Below are 17,125 nucleotides of genomic sequence, written 5' to 3'. Positions count from 1 at the left end.
CTGCGGGTGGGCATGGCCAGGCCTCCAGCATAAAAAAATAAATAAAAAAAACAAGGAACCAAAATAAAGTGCTAATTTATATTGCAGAGCTTCAGAAGATTTGAAAGTTAAGGTCCACTTTAATTACATGAGAAACATGAACTACTTTGCAGTTTCATCTATACACTTCTACAGCTTTGCCATGGTCTGGAGACACATTTTAGAGACCATATAATGCCAATTTCTAATGGTTCACTAATCATAGTTTTGAAATCACAAGGTCCCAAAAAGGTCAATCTTTTCCACCCACTTATTGCATATCAAGTCAGGTAAAACGCCACTAGCGTTGTTGGCCAGCACTAGAGAGGAAAAAGAACAGTAAATACAGATGCTTGCAAAATGAGTGGTCATGCAGTTGAAAAAGCAAATTGAATTTTAGGATGTATCACTAGAGGGGTTACCAGCAGGAGAAAAGAGGTCCTGACTCCTCTATATAGATCTTTATATCACCAGAGGAGTCATTAACAGGAGGAAGGAGGTCCTTGTTTTCCTATATAGATTTTTATATCACTAGAGGTATTACCAACATGAAGAAGGAGGTCCTGATTCCTCTGTATAGATTCTTATATTACTAGAGGGGTCACCAGCAGGAGGAAGGAGGTCCTGATTCTATTATATAGATTTTTATATCACTAGAGGGGTCAACTGCAGGAAGAAGGAGGTCCTGATTCCTCTATATAGATCTTTACATCACTAGAGGTGTTACCAGCAGAAGGAAGGAGGTCCTGATTCTATTATATAGATTTTTATATCATTAGAGGCATCCCCAGCAGGAGGAAGGAGGTCTTGATTCCTCTATATAGATCTTTAGTTATCACTAGATGGGTCACCAGCAGGAGGAAGGAGGTCCTGGTTCCTCTATATAGATTTATACATCACTAGAGGGGTCACCAGCAGGAGACAGGAGGTCCTGTTTCCCTTTATATAGATTTATACATCACTAGAGGGTTCACCAGCTGCAGAAGGAGGTCCTGATTCCTCTATATAGATCTTTATATCACTAGAGGGTTCACCAGCTGCAGAAGGAGGTCCTGATTCCTCTATATAGATTTATACATCACTAGAGGGATCACCAGCTGCAGAAGGAGGTCCTGATTCCTCTACATAGATTTATACATCACTAGAGGGGTCACCAGCAGGAGACAGGAGGTCCTGATTCCTCTATATAGATCTTTATATCACTAGAGGGGTCACCAGCAGGAGACAGGAGGTCCTGATTCCTCTATATAGATCTTTAATTATCACTAGAGGGATCACCAGCTGCAGAAGGAGGTCCTGATTCCTCTATATAGATCTTTAGTTATCACTAGATGGGTCACCAGCAGGAGACAGGAGGTCCTGGTTCCTCTATATAGATTTATACATCACTAGAGGGTTCACCAGCTGCAGAAGGAGGTCCTGATTCCTCTATATAGATCTTTAGTTAGACCTCATTTAGACTATTGTGTCCAGTTATAGAGACATCACTTACAAAAATATATTAATAAGATAGAATGAGCTCTGACATGGACAACAAAAGTTGAAGTTGAAAGGTCTGGAGGATAAAACGTCAGGAGAGACTTCAGGAAGTTAAGATGTACAGTCTGGAGGAAAGAAAGGAAATAGGAGACATGACTGAAACATTTAAATACATCAAGGGGTTGAATAAAGTCGGCCATAGACAGTCCGAATCTCAGCCGGTTCAGCAGGAACCAGCTGAGATACGAACAATGAATGGGCAGGCTGAATGTACCCAAGTTGATCTTGGGTACAAGCAGTCTGCCAGATTTTTCATACGATTATCACTAGAGGCTATAACAATAAATCACTGTTATCCCAGCGGGGTGCCTCCCCCACCCGCCAGAAGAACACAATGGCTCTGGGGGGGGGGGGGGGGGGGGGGGCTGTCCACACTGTCTGTGTTGATGGGGGAATCAAGCAAACTTCTTTTCTGCAACCCATGATTGGCCAGCCTATGATTCCGTAGGCCAGAATTTTCATTATGAAGGTAAGATCAAGAACACAGGGAGAAGACTTCAAACTACCAGGAGGAAAGCTCAAAACTGATCTTAGAAAGTATTATTTTACTGAAAGAGCAGTTGATGCTTGGAATATACTTCCAGCAGAGATAGTGAGTCAGTAAACAATAAGTGTGTATGGGTAAGGTGCATATGGGTAAAAAATTAGCTTCCTCTGTTGGTTGAGGGCCTGGGCCACCATCATGAGCTGCCCTTAGGCTGTGTTTCTGTGCCTAGTGTTCTAATCCTAAAGGTGGCACCATAACCCAGTAGTTAGCGATAAAGATCTCCGCTGTGTCTTAAGCCCTGGTCACCAAGATAAAGAAGGAGGGTGGATCCTCCCGGAAAGGACACAGACACCAATAAAAACCTTGAAATTAGGGTCCTGGACTTCATACAAGTGAAAATAAAACCCCAAAAAAACTATAGCAGTTTATTCTTCTCTTGCTCTGCCCTAAATAAAGGTCTGTATATATAAGTGTACAGTGCCTTGGAAAAGTATTCATACCCATTGACATTTTCCACATTTTGTCATGTTACAAACAAAAATGTAAATTTATTTTTTGGGGATTTTATGTTGTTGACCAACACAAAGTGGCACATAATTGTGAAGTGGAAGGAAAATGATAGATATTTTTTTGTAAAAAATATTGAAAACTATGTAAAAAGTGTGAATTGTATTCAGCCCCCCGGAGTCAATACTTTGTAGAACCACCTTTGTCTGTAATTACAGCTGCAAGTCTTTTTGGGGATGTCTCGATCAGCTTTGTACATCTAGAGAGGGACATTTCTGCCCATTCTTCTTTGCAAAATAGCTCAAGCTCTGTCAGATTGGATGGAGAACGTATATGAGCATCAATTTTCAAGTCTTGCCACAGATTCTCAATGTGATTTAGGTCTGGACTTTGACTGGGCCATTCTAACACACGAATGTGCTTTGATCTAAACCATTCCATTGTAGCTCTGGCTGTATGTTTAGGGTCGTTGTACTACTGGAAGGTGAACCGCTGCCCCAGTCTCAAGTGTTTTGCAGAATCTAACAGGTTTTCTTCTAAGATTGTCCTGTATTTGGCTCCATCCATCTTCCCATCAACTCTGACCAGCTTCCCTGTCCCTGCTGAAGAAAAGCATCCCCACAACATGATGCTGCCACCACCATGTTTCACAGTGGGGATGGTGTGTTCAGGGTGATGTGCAGTGTTAGTTTTCCGCCACAAAAAGCATTTTGCTTTTAGGCCAAAACGTTAAATTTTGGACTCATCTGACCAGAGCACCTTCTTCCACATGTTTGCTGTGTCCCCCACATGGCTTCTCGCAAACAGACACCTTATGGCTTTCTTTCAACAATGGCTTTCTTTTTGTCACTCTTCCATAAAGGTCAGATTTGTGGAGTGCACACTCCTGTGGGCAAATTCTCCCACCTGAGCTGTGGATCTCTGCAGCTCCTCCAGAGTTACCATGCACCTCTTGGCTGCTTCCCTGATGAATGCTCTCCTTGCCCGGCCGGTCAGTTTAGGTGGACGGCCATGTCTTAGAAGGTTTGCATTTGTGCCATACTCTTTCCATTTTTGGATGATGGCTTAAACAATGCTCTGTGAGATGTTGAAAGCTTGGAATAATTTTTTTTCATAACCTAACCCTGCTTTAAACTTCTCCACAACTTTATCCCTGTCCTGTCTGGTGTGTTCCCTGGCCTTCATGATTCTGTTTGTTCATTAAGGTTCTCTAACAAACCTCTGAGGGCTTCGCAGAGCAGCTGTATTTATACTGAGAATGATTAAATGACACACAGGTGGAATCTATTTACTAATTAGGTGACTTCTGAAGGCAATTGGTTCCACTAGATTTTAGTTAGGGGTATCAGAGTAAAGGGGGCTGAATACAAATGCACGCCACACTTTTCAGATATTTATTTGAAACACATTTTGAAAACCATTTATCATTTTCTTTCCACTTCACCATTATGTGCCACTTTGTGTTGGTCTATCACATAAAATCCCAATAAAATACATTTATGTTTCTTTGGTTGTAACATGACAAAATGTGAAAAATTCAAGGGGTGTGAATACTTTTTCAAGGCACTGTACATGTTTTTCCTGCATAGGAAAGCACAGGTTGATTTTAAAAATAAGAATCAGCCATTGCCCATGCAGTCATTTTTATGAAAATCAACCGATGAAGGTTTTTAGGTAGGGAACATCACAGGATGCAGACCAATGGTGACAACTTCAAGAACATTTCACTGGCCCCTAACAGTGTACAGTTACATACCTGATGATGCCATTTTCCTAAACCAACCAGACAATTTTCGTGGTGCTGGACCTGTACATTAAAGAAAAGTTCCATAAACATCCAGAAGGAAAATCACTTAAAGCATATTTAAACCCAACATCTACTTCTCAGCAGGTTTGGCATCATGTTTCACTGTGTTCTTAAAGAGGGATTCCACCTAAAAAAAAAAATATTAAAAGCCAGCAGCTATAAATACTACAGCTGCTGACTTTTAATAAATGGACACTCACCTTTCCCGGGTTCCAGCGATGCCGGCAGCCGAGGCCGATCGATCGCTCGGCCCTCGGCTGCTGCCGCCACCATTCCAGGTGAGGGAATCAGGAAGTGAAACGAATCGACTTCACTTCCCGCTTCCCTACTGCGCATGCGCAAGCCGCGCCGCGCAATAGGAAATCTCAGCGCTGTCACTGGGACCCGTGTGTGTCCCAGCAGACAGCGCGGCAGGGCAGGAAGTGGCGTAGACTCCCGTGGGAGTCTATGCCCGGAAGTGGGTGAAAATACCTGTCTTTGACAGGTATCTCCACCCCCCCCCCCCTGAAAGGTGTCAATTGTGACACCGGAGGGGGGGGGGGAATCCGATCAGCGGAGGTTCCACTTTAGGGTGGAATCCCGCTTTAAGTTCTTAAGCAAATAAGTTTTCCCGAATCTGTTGCAAGGTTTCTTGACTGGAGGTAATAGCACTTTCTGCTGAAGGCTGACAAAGCTTAGCCCCTATCTCACAATTAGCAGCAACGCTGTCAGATTGTCGTGCAAGCTCCTTCAGTTGACATTTGAGCTGCATGATAGACCTTGTAAGCAGCCAAATGCCAACAGACACAGGACTTGGCAAAGGTGGACATAACATCCAAAATCTGGTAAAAATAAAAAATAAAAAATCTATTCAAGTATGCATGCGCAACTCATAAAAGTCCCTTCAATTGCTCTTAGCCCCCTCCAAGTTCCATTTTTTCTGCTGTGATCAGACTTAGCCCTTGTACACACATTTGGAGAATCCGTCGGAATGTGTCCTATCAGACTGTGTTGTCGGATAATCCGACTGTGTGTGGTATGCATCGGACTGATTCCGTCGGAATATCCGTCGGACCAAATTTTCCAACATGTTGGAAATATTTTCCGACCAACTGGTCCGAAAGGACATACTCCGATCATGTGTAGAGAATTTTCGATCGGACAAAGTGCTACGCATGCTCAGATCAAATTCCTACATCAAAGCTATTGGCTACTAGCCTGAATGTAGTCCCATCGTAACGAAATTACGTCATCACGTTCTGAAAGATCGGATTTTTCTACAACTTTGTCCGACCGTGTGTATGCAACAGTTTCGGACAAAATCCGCCAGATTTGGTTGTCGAAATGTCCGACCGTGTGTACAGGGGCTTAGAAATGTGGCCATCCTCTCTTGCTCACTCCCGAAATGGACTAGTGACTATGAGAATTGTAGTGCGCACTGCTCATTCCAAAAAAAAACTGAAGTTAGGGGAAAGGGAGAGGTTGGAGAGGTCAAGGAGGATGTTACAAGGAGGCAGAAAAACACAGTCAGAAGCAATTTCATGACAAATACAGGGCCGTTAAGTAGTGAAGGTGGATGGGTTATTTTTGGAAAAAAGGGATATCATTTAGACTTTATTGACACCAATATTTCAGAGGGGACACAACCCTTGGGCATTATATTCTTTCCTTAAAGCCCAACTCTGGGAAAATTTGATTTTTGTATTTACTGTAAAATCATTTTGTCTGCGTTTATTGATGGACACAGACAGATCTTCGAATCCTGACATATGGGTTTATTACACCACGGGCAGGAGAAGGACTCTAGGTACAAGAATTTAAAAAGAAATGCCCTAGGGTCTTGCAGTTGGAACTAGTATAACCCCCTGGATGATGGTCTGAACCAGGGAAAAGGAAGCCAATGGGAGTTGGAAGAGTATGGCCAAGGTGGAAACCTGGCCCTTCATGGAACTTAGGGCTATCCATTGGTCCACGCTTTTTTGAAAAAAAAGGCAAAAATGCAAGCAACCAAAACTTGCAAGGGTGAAAACCCAGTGATTCATAATCAGCCAGATTAGCCATTCAGGTACAATAATAGATCAAGTGGAAGATGGGCATTCAAGCCTGAATCATCATGGAGATAACAGCCAGAGAGAGGCCCTTGTTTCTCAACATCAGGCTTTCAATAGCCATGCCGTTAAAGCCAGTGACTTTAAAGCAGGGTGGAAGATAGGATCTTGGGAGAGAAGATCCAGGTGAATCGTAAAAGACGCCATACCATTAGTACCTGTACCACAGAGCCACCAGTGTATCTGATACATTAGTCCAAGGATCCTTCATCCTGTCCACAAACCTGAGAATCTTTTGATTGAGTCTGGACACAAAGAGGTCCATGTTTGGGATGCCCCAGCGTTTCCAAATCTGACAATGTCTTACAAAAGACGTGTGTGGAGACCACTCCCCCTGATCCAGACATTGATGACTGAGATAGTCTGCCTGCCAATCGTCTACTCCTGGAATGTGGATGGTGGACAAGGCTGGGACATGGAATTCTGCTCAGTTAAAGAGTAAAGCTATTCCAGCTCTGCTGCCAAGCTGCTACATTGGTGTTTTGGATGTAAGCCACATCCATGGCTTTGTCTGGCAGGACCCTGGCTGGGTAACCACGGAGAAGAGCAATCCAATAGGAGAGGGAAAGATGAACTCCAGGATGTTGATGTTAAGCCTGTCCATTGATCTTAAAATGACAGTTGACCCATTACTTCTTCTATTGGACTAGAATCTCCCGTTGTAGAGGCTTGGTATGGTGTTGCGCATAAATGGCTGGTTAAAAAAGGAAGGGACCATGAGGCCCAAGACTCTTATTCAAAAGTGGATGAAGACAATCCAGAGAAAAGACAGTTTCTAGAGTTTCTGTTGTGGGAGATTCATCCTGGCCGCCTTGCTGTCCAATATAATGCCCATGTACTTCAAACAGGGAAGCAGGTCTGAAGAGGGAAGTTTCAAGCGGGAGTCCGCCGGGACAAATACTGCAGCTGCTGACTTTTAAAATGGTGACACTTACCTGTCCAGCGCGCCCGCGGTGTCGGCACCCGAAGCCGATCTCTAGATCGACACTCGGGTGCTGCCGCCGCCATCTTGGGTATGGGAATCAGGAAATGGAGCCTTTTGGCTTCATTTCCCGGTTCCCTACTGCGCATGCGCGAGCCGCGCGGCGCAATCCGGACGGTCCCCGCTGCCTCTGGGAACTGTGTGTTTCCCAGCAGGCAGCGGGGCACTTGCGCAAAGGGGTGGGCAGTTGCGGAAAGGGGCGTAATCTACGCCCCTTTCCGCAGACAACTATCCCGGAAGTGGGTGCAGTTACTTGGATTATCCAGGTAACTGCACCCCCCTCCCCCCTGAAAGGTGCCAATTGTGGCGCCGGAGGGGGGGGGGGATTCCGATGAGCGGAGGTCGATTTTAGGGTGGACCTCCGCTTTCAGTACTCAACTGAGGTCCTCCAGCAACCAAACTGTGATTAAAACATCGCATTCCAGATATTGCGCAGACTCTGCCCGCAGGAGATCCAGATAGCCCACTACTGAGATCCTACAGAGGTACCGCAACCCCCCCAGGGAAACCTGTGAAATACAAACTGGGGCAAGGGCGAACCCATAAGTAATTTGATGCACCCACCCCAAGGGAAATACTCATAGACTGCAGCAGCATTCTAGAACCTGTAGTCCCACAGCAATGATATTCTCACAAGGCCAGGCGATTCCAGGGAAAAGCAAATGTCATTGATCCTCCATGGGAGCATTGCTGGCCCAATCATGGTGCCATGATGGTATGCACCCTTTGGGCCACTCAATGAGAAGTGGAGTCATCACAGCCAATCCTGCCAGAGCAAGGAACCACATGCGATCAGAGGCAGTGCTGGGGAGACTACCAGGAACCTTAATATCTGCATATAACAAAGGGAAATAAAGCTAATGAGCTACACCTCAGTAGTTTGGAAAGGGGAGAAGGGGGAAAAACTTATTCCAATTAACCAAAACCTTAAATCAGCTGTCACTTCTCAAGGAGAGACAGAACACTGGTATAGACTGAAGCAGCATATAATTAAGAGGACTAAGATCCTCAAGAGAATCAAAGAGGATTAATTGAAAATTAAACACTAAATAAAAACATCAAACACCTTCACCACTTTAATAGTAAAATATGACAATGTTGTCATCACAGACAGGCAGCTTCAACAAACATGCCTCCATCCCCATACATACACCCAAATCTCTGTACCCAAGAAGGTAAGTTGGACTGATCTATGAAGGAATGGCATACCCCCCGCTCCACAATAGCAAAAATGCTGTGAATGTCAGTATGAAAAACCAGACCTTGGAGACCAGAGCCAAACACAGCAACTGCTGGATGGGGGTATATGAAGTGAAAAGTATCCTACTCTGATCCCAAAGCTGATGAATGATGCTGGGTTAGATCCTCGGCCAAGTGTCAAAAACGTTCCACAAGAAAAACAGTGTGCTCTGTAGTTGGTATACAGCAGCTTGGATGGGACAGAGACGATCCAACAGGCAGTGGACTCCCGTGGGTGCAGACAGTGTGCAGAAAGGAGGTCAAAGTGGTGCTGGATGGAGGTAGATGCAGGTCAAATACTGGATTATACCAATTTAATTTGTCTCACCACTCCTTAACATCACTAAAGGATCCACCGGTCTGCTCCTGGATCAGCCTCCAAAGCACCTCAATCATTGCCTTCACACTCCTCCTGTTATCTCTGCTTAATTCCTGGTGGCAGTAAGGCAGGTCTGTTGGTTCCTGTCTGTGTCAAGGCATTACGTCGTGATGTCGCGCTGATGTGTTTCACTCGTCAGGCAAGTTTCTTCAGGCGTCAGGCCTGTCAGTCTGCACCGCAGTTGACTGAAGACAAAAAATGTGTCAAGAACCATAAAAACCTGGAAAAATTTGCAGAAAAAAAAATCTAGGTCCTAACTCCTAAGTGCTAGGCAAAAGAACTGTGAGTTACAGATGGAGGGTTGCCCACCAACAGGGGCCACCCCTAGGGCATTTATCTCTTTGCTCTACCTAGTGTCCTACTCCTGCAGGTGGTGTAATATGTCAGGATAATATTTTAGGATCTAAAGATCCGGCTGTGTCCTTCAATGAACAGAAGAGAAATTTGAAAACTATCTCTTGCGGTGGGGCTGTGCCCACACTGTAAGGGTTATCTGCTTGTTTGGTCTAGGGGAGAAGAGAAGCACTTTAATTTACTTAAAGGTGAAAAAAGAGAGCTCTAACTAAAATGATATCACGTGAATAATAAAATAGTACAACACATGAAATGTGAGACTTTGTTAAATAGGATTTTTCCTACAGCTTACCTGTAAAAAACTTTTTTTGGAGTACATCACGGGACACAGAGGTCCCTCTCCTCTCGTCTTGGACGTTTATTGCTTGCTACAAAATGGAGGTACTTCATGTGTAGGAGGGGTTATATAGGGGTGTACATCATGGAACACAGAGCAGCCATTACTATCTGGGTTATACGCCACCTACTGGTGAATGGACACTGGCAAATCAATCAAACAAGAAGTCCTCCCCTATATAACCCCTCCTACACAGGAAGTACCTCCGTTTTATAGCAAGAAATAAACTTCCCGGACAAGAGGTGAGGGACCTCTGTGTCCCGTGATGTACTCCAAGAAAATACATTTTCATGCAAGCTGTAGGAAAAATCCTATTTTCTTTATCGTGCATCACGGGACACAGAGCAGCCATTACTATCTGGGACTTCCCAATACAATTCCCTTGAGGGGAGGGAGACATCATTGCATAAACTACCACTATTACTGTTTGTAATGTGCTGAGACCAAAGGCAGTCTCCTCCATGTTCTTGACATCCACCTGGTAAAAACCCTGTGGATGTATAAACCAAAGACCAAATAGTGATCTTAGTAAATAGCACTTACCAAATAGTGAACACCTAGTAGAGAATCTCTCCCAGAAAACCAAGATGGGGACTTTAAACCATAGGCATCACTGATAAATAAAGAGGGATGAGTATGCAACATCACCTTATCCTGATGCGAGACCAAGAACAGCTCCTTGCATGAAAGAGCTGCCAGCTCTGACACTAGTGATAGCAACCAAGGAAACCATCTTCCAAGATAAGGGACTAACAGTCTCCCATTTGGTTAAAAAAATGGCCTCTGCAAAAGACAGGCAAGAGCGAATTCCAGTCCCAAGGACACGAGTGGCCTGACATGTGGGATTATCTACGCTACATGCTGTATGAAGTATGAGTCAAGGAGTGAGATACAATGCCCTCTGGAAAAAATGGACAGGGATGAACTCTAACCCTTAACGTTACTTAAAGGGGTTGTAAAACTTAGTTTTTTATTTTCTAAATAGGTTCCTTTAAGCTAGTGCATTGTTGGTTCACTTACCTTTTCCTTAGATTTTCCATTCTTTGTCTGAATTTATCACTTCCTGTTTCTCCTCAGTAAACTTCACACCATCATCCGAGTGGTGTTTAGTCAGCCAGAACAGCTTACTGAGGAGGAACAGGAAGTGAGAAAATCAGACAAAGACAAAGAAAACAAAGAAAAAAAAACATTTAGAAGGGAAATCGAAGGAAAAGGTAAGTGAACCAACAATGCACTAGCTTAAAGGAACCTATTTAGAAAATAAAAAACAAACCTTTACAACCCCTTTAAGGCCAATCTCTTTTCCCCTACTGATTGGAGAAAGAAAATACAATTTCCCACTCACATATTTCTGTGGGTGCCACTTCCTGGCTTCCATCAAGAAAAAAATATCTCCAAGTCATGTAATTGAAGTTCCCTGAAACTGGCTTCCAGGGCTCAACAGTGCTGAGATACAAGGCCAGCTGAACTGGGAGTGTCCAAGGAGCGACTCCCCACCAGTCTCGTTATGTCAGTGTACCAAGCCCTCCTGGGCTCATTTAGCTAACACTATTATCAGTGTTACCACCTCCTGGATTCTTCGCAAAAGATGTGGGAGAAGTCGAAACAGAGGGAAAACATAAAATAAGGGCAAACTGGTCCCCAAGTTGTTACCAGTGCATCTGCCCCTATTGCCGGTGGGACTGTTCCCACTTGTTGTAGAACTTGGAATGTAGTAGATCCACTTGCAGAGTTCCCCCTGCCATTATTCTATACCTGGAATATGTACGATGTAGCGATAGACAGCACTTGTACTGTCTCAGACAGAATGTGGTTCACCTTTCTGAGCCGCATTACTCCTGGTGCCGCCCTGGTGATTGATATATATGCCCCTGCAGAGGCATTTCCAGATTAAACCTACAACTGGTTTGTCCCAACATCCAGAGCAAGGCATACTGGCCAAAAGTTTCAAGATATTGATTGCAGTATTTTCTCCTGTGGAGACCAAGTCCACTGAACTATAGCCACCTTCAAACCAACTGGAGAAGCTGGCATTGGTGGTTATTACCTTCCCCATCCCTTCTCCAGATTTCGAAACATCAACCACCAAATGTCACTTCTGCCCAATGGTCTTAAAAAGGGGAATTTCTTTTTTGTAATTTAAAAAAAAAATTATAATTTTTTAGTCTGTAACTCAAAACTGGCAACCTGTAGAAATGTTTAAAAATCGCCTATGGAGATTTTTAAGGGTCAAAGTTTGTCGCCATTCCTCGAGTGCAATTTTTAAGTGTGACGTGTTGGGTATCAATTTACTCGGAGTAACATTATCTATCACAATGTAAAAATTGGGCTAACCTACTGTTGTCTTATTGTTTAATTCAAAAGACTGTATTTTTTCCAAAATAATTGCGCTGGTGAGACTGCTGCGCAAATACGGTGTGACAAAGTATCGCAACGGCCACCATTTTATTCTATAGGGTGTCAAAAAAAAAAATTATATATATATATATATATATATATATATAGATAGATATGTTTGGGGGTTCTAAGTACTTTTCTAGCAAAAAAAAAATGATTTTAACTTGTAAACACCAAGTCTGAAAATAGGTCTGGTCCTTAAGTGGTTGGATGACTAAAGCTTCAGTTTAAAAAAAACAAACAAACACGTCATACTTACCTTTTCTGTGCAGTTGGTTTTGCACAGAGGGGCCCCGGTCCTCCTCTTCTGGGGTCCCTAAGCAGTGCTCCTGGCTCCTCCTCTTCTCAAGTGTCCTGTCGGGGAAGCGCTCACCTTGGGGGCACACGTGCGGGTGCACTCCCGTGTCATGCTGCTGCATCTATTGGCAAAGACAGCAGGATTTGGCCCCGCCCCCCCGGCCACCGAATCACTAGATTTGATTGACAGCAGCGGGAGCCAATGGCTGCACTGCTATCAATCTTACAAATCAGGACCCCAGATACTGGCTGGAGCTGGTGTGCTTGTCCACATCGCGGGAAAGACCGGGTTCAGGTAAGTAAAAAGGGTGCTCTGGGGTGCTGCAGCATCACAAGAGGTTTTTCACCTTAATGCATAGAATGTATTTAGGTGAAAAAACCTTGAGGGTTTACAACTCCTTTAATAATAGACAAAGTTAAAACAATGTTGTATTGCACTCACATGTTGGCAGTAGTAAATAAGCATCAAATCAAATGCAGCTCTAGACCAAGGGTGCCTAATCCGCCTGCTCTGCGATGAGCTGTATCCGCTGTGAGGAAATACGGCATGCGTTCCACCCGGTTTAATAGCTGAATTTACTCCTTTACATGTGCGTCTCAAGCCCCTCTTCAATGCATTTTACGCAGAGTCACATTTCATGTGTTGAAGTATTATTTTATTATTCACGTCATATTATTTCAGGTAGCACTCTCTTTTGTTCACCTTTAATTGTTTTTTAGTGGTTCACTAAACTAGGAGCAGCAACCTTACAGATCACTTTTCAATATTTCATTTAGATCAGCATTTGGGTGGCGCCCTTGTTTTCTCACCCTTACTTTCATTTACTAGATCCTCTGCTCCTCCAGCAGATGGCGATCCCCTGTTCTCCAGAAGTGGATGTTCCTTCCGTCATCACATCCAGCGCAGGGCTATGGACTGCACCTCCCTCCCATCCACCGGCATTGGCCTTGATGAGTTGGGGGAGAAGATGCTGCCGGACCGGTCCTAGCAGGATTGCGTAAGTAGATCTCCTTTTCCATGTTCTCTAGACCTAAATTTGCAAATAACCCTTGCAGTGTGTGTGCATAATTTTTATGTTTCCCGGGGTTGGGCTTTACTAATATAATGCTCAAGTCAGAGTTTTATTTTGCCACCATGGAAAAAGGATTTTAACACGAATGCTGTGTACACACAACCTATTGAACGAATCCATCGGACAATTCGATCGTGTGTGGTCTTCATCGGATCTTTTCTGTCAAAAAAATCTTGCGGATTTTAGGAATAGAACATTTTTCAAATCTTTCCACCGGAACAAGTTCCTATCAAGAAAAGTGCTTGTCTGTATGCAGGTCCGACGGACCAACAACGACGCAAGGGCAGCTATTGGCTACAGGCTATTGAACTTTCTTTTTCTAGTCCCGTCGTACGTCATAGTGTTAAACGATCGCACTTTGGTGTGATCATGTGTAGGCAAGTCCGTTTCAGCGATACTCCGACGGAACCCCATCGAAAAGTCTGTCAGAGTTCATTCCGACGGAAAGTCTTCTGTATGCAAAGCAGTCTCTGGTCCTCAACATCCCTCGAAGGGATGTCAGGGACCAGAGATTTCCTTGTATTTAGTGGATGGGTGCATCGCTGATCAGAAGAGTTAGGGAAACGTGAGAAGTCTGTATAGGGGGACGGGCATCAGTCTCACTTCCCTATGAGATGTCACCCCCCTTTGCAGTGCTTCCTTCAACTCCATGGTTGCAGTGCCTCTGTACCAGCTTACCTTGGCTTGTTCAGTGCCCCCCCCCCAGTCTCAGTTGGCCTTTATCTTCCATTTTCTCAGTGTCTCTTTCCTATCTCCTCATCCCTATTCACTCTACCACCCCCCCTCCCTCTAATCACAGTTCCCCCCTTCCTATCTCATTCCCCCTCACCTCATACGCACCACATCAACCCGGTACCCCCCTTCCATCCATCTCACCCTCATACTGGTCACAGTGCCTTCCTCCCACTTCACTTCATAGATCCCACTGCTCTCCCTCCAATCCACTCACCTTTCCCATGGTCACAACACCTCCCTCCCATCCACCTTACCCTCCAGATGACAACACCTCTCTCCCATCCTACTCACCAATCACATCACAGCACCTGCCTCACATCCATCTCACCAACCACCCTGATCAGAGCACTCCTGCCAACCTCTCCCGCCAAAATCACAGCACCTCCCTCCCTCCCATCCACCCCAGCCCCCAACTTATTGAGCATCTCTACCACCCATCTCACTAATCTCCATGGTCACTGCACCTCCCTCCCATCCACCTCACCACCCACATCAAAGCAAATCCTTTACACCCATCTCACCACCCACATCACCTACCTCACTCGCACTTCTCCAACCCCTCTGATCAGAGCACTTCCCTCCTGCTAGGTTCACCCGCCACATCACAGCACCTTCCTCCTATCCACCCCAGCCCCCAACTCACGGGGCATCTCTACCACCCATCTGACTAATCTCTATTGTCACTGCACCTTCCTCCCATCCATCTCACCACCGACATCACAACACCTCCCTCACACCCATCTCACCAATCCTCCTGATCAGAGCACTTCCTCCCTGCCAACCTCATCCGCTAAATCAAGGCACCTTCCTTCCATCTACCCCAGCTCCAAACTCACAGGGAGTCTCTACCACCCATGTAATCTCCAATCCGTCAAATCACAGCACCTCCCTCCCATCCACCTTAGTCCCCTACTCATGGGGGATCTCTATCACCAATCTCACTAATCTTCATGGTCACCTCCCTCCGATCCACCTCGCCACCCACATCACAGTACCTCTCACACCCATCTCACCAACCCCTCTGATCAGAGCACTTCTCTCCTACCAACCTCACCCGCTAAATCAAGGCACCTTCCTTCCATCTACCCCAGCTCCAAACTCACAGGTCATCTCTACTACCCATCTAATCTCCATTGTAACCACACCTCCCTCCCATCCACCTCATCATCGATTTTGCAGCACTTCTCTCACACCCATCTCACTTACCCCCCTAATCAGAGCACTTACCTCCTGTCAACCTCACTCGCCAAATCACGGCACCCCACCCTGCCATCCACCCCAGCACTCAACTCTCAGGGCATCTCTACCACCCATCTGACTAATCTCCATTGTCACCACACGTCCCTCCCAGCCACCTCACCACCCACATCACAGCACCTCCCTCACACCAATCTCAAAAAGCCCTTCAATCACAGCCCTTCCCTTCCCTGAACCTCACCCTCTAAATCACAGTACCTCCCCCCCATCCACCTCAGCCCTTTACTTACACTTTCCCTCCCACTCATCTCACCCACTCTCCTTGGCCACAGCACCCTAATCCAATCCATCTTATTCCCTACATCACAGAATCTCCCTCACGCCCATCACACCCATCTCACTAACCCTCCTGGTCACAGGATCCTCTCATCTACTCTATCCAACCATGGCTCGCACACCTATCGCTCTTTCCTTCCTGGTCACTTTAACTTCCAATCCAATCACACATCCCTCCTCACCCACTTATCACCAGATTGCAACTAGGGATGAGCTGAACACCCCCCTCCCCCCTCCCGGTTCGGTTCGCACCAGAACTTTCAAACGGACCAAAAATTCACGTGAACTTTAGAACCCCATTAAAGTCTATGGGACTTGAACGTTCAAAATCAAAAGTGCTAATTTTAAAGGCTAATATGCAAGTTATTGTCCTAAAAAGGGTTTGGGGAACCGGCTCCTGCCCCAGGGGAAATGTATCAATGCAAAAAAAGTTTTAAAAAGTCTGTTTTTTCGGGAGCACTGATTTTAATGATTCTTAAAGTGAAAAAAAAGTGAAATATTCCTTTAAATATCGTGCCTGGGGAGTGTCTATAGTATGCATGTGAAGTGGCACGTGTTTCCCATGTTTAGAACAGTCCCTGCACAAAATTACATTTCTAGCGGCAGAAAGGCATTTAAAACTGCTTGCGGTTTTAATGTAATGTCTGGTCCAGGCAATATGGATGAAAATTATTGAGCAAAATGGCATGGGTACCCCCCTGCCCATTACCAGCCCCTTTGGGTCTTGTATGGATATTAAGGGGAACCCCGCACCTAAATTAAAAAAGGAAAGGCGTGGGGCCCCCAGGCCCTATATACTCAGAACAGAAGTATACAGGTGGTACAATCAAGACAGGGACTTTGTAGGTTTGTTGTTAAGTAGAATCTGTTTGTAATTTTGAACTGGTACATTTTTAAAGTGTTGCTCCAGTTGGAAAATCTATTTTTAAGCTTTTTGAAAAACATAGGGAAGGGTTATCAGCCCAGTAAAACATTTTTGTTGTCTGTGGTCCTCTTCAGAAGATTTCACCTCACTTTCTGTCCCAATGACAGCAATGACAGCAACACGTTGTCCAGGACCAGGAGTTTGTAACCTCCCAGTCTCTGGGAACGCGTTGCACAGACCTTTCTGCAAGGCCTCCCAAAGATGTTTCATCCTCTGCTCCCTCTGTAGCGGCAAGATAAGGTCCGCAACCTTACCCTTTGTAACGTGGATCAAGGAGGGTTGCCAGACAGTAATGATCCCTCTCCTTGATCCGATGAATACGAGGATCCTTCCACAAGCTTTACAGGATCAGGGAGGCCATGCAGTGCAGGTTAGCTGAGGCCTTCGGTCCGGAGTCCTCTGGGTCACTAAGGACAACATGATCCGCAG

The 17,125-nt window shown here is 45.1% G+C and overlaps 1 protein-coding gene across 1 annotated transcript in view; it reads right to left on the bottom strand.

Annotated features, from left to right (window-relative positions):
- Positions 1 to 17,125, bottom strand: part of LOC143975641 (von Willebrand factor A domain-containing protein 5A-like) — a 180,327-nt gene that overhangs the window by 15,677 nt on the left and 147,525 nt on the right. The window contains exon 16 of the mRNA XM_077478133.1: positions 4,308 to 4,358. Coding sequence (XP_077334259.1) covers positions 4,308 to 4,358 — 51 coding nt within the window. The remainder of the gene's footprint in view (positions 1 to 4,307; positions 4,359 to 17,125) is intronic.

Source organism: Lithobates pipiens, unplaced genomic scaffold (assembly GCF_037356315.1).
Source record: "Lithobates pipiens isolate NorthernLeopardFrog02 unplaced genomic scaffold, aLitPip1_a1.2 Scaffold_13, whole genome shotgun sequence".
NCBI classification, from domain to species: Eukaryota; Metazoa; Chordata; class Amphibia; order Anura; family Ranidae; genus Lithobates; species Lithobates pipiens.
The sequence above is the reverse complement of the archived record's forward strand: the minus strand, read 5'-3'. Positions and strand labels throughout refer to the sequence as shown.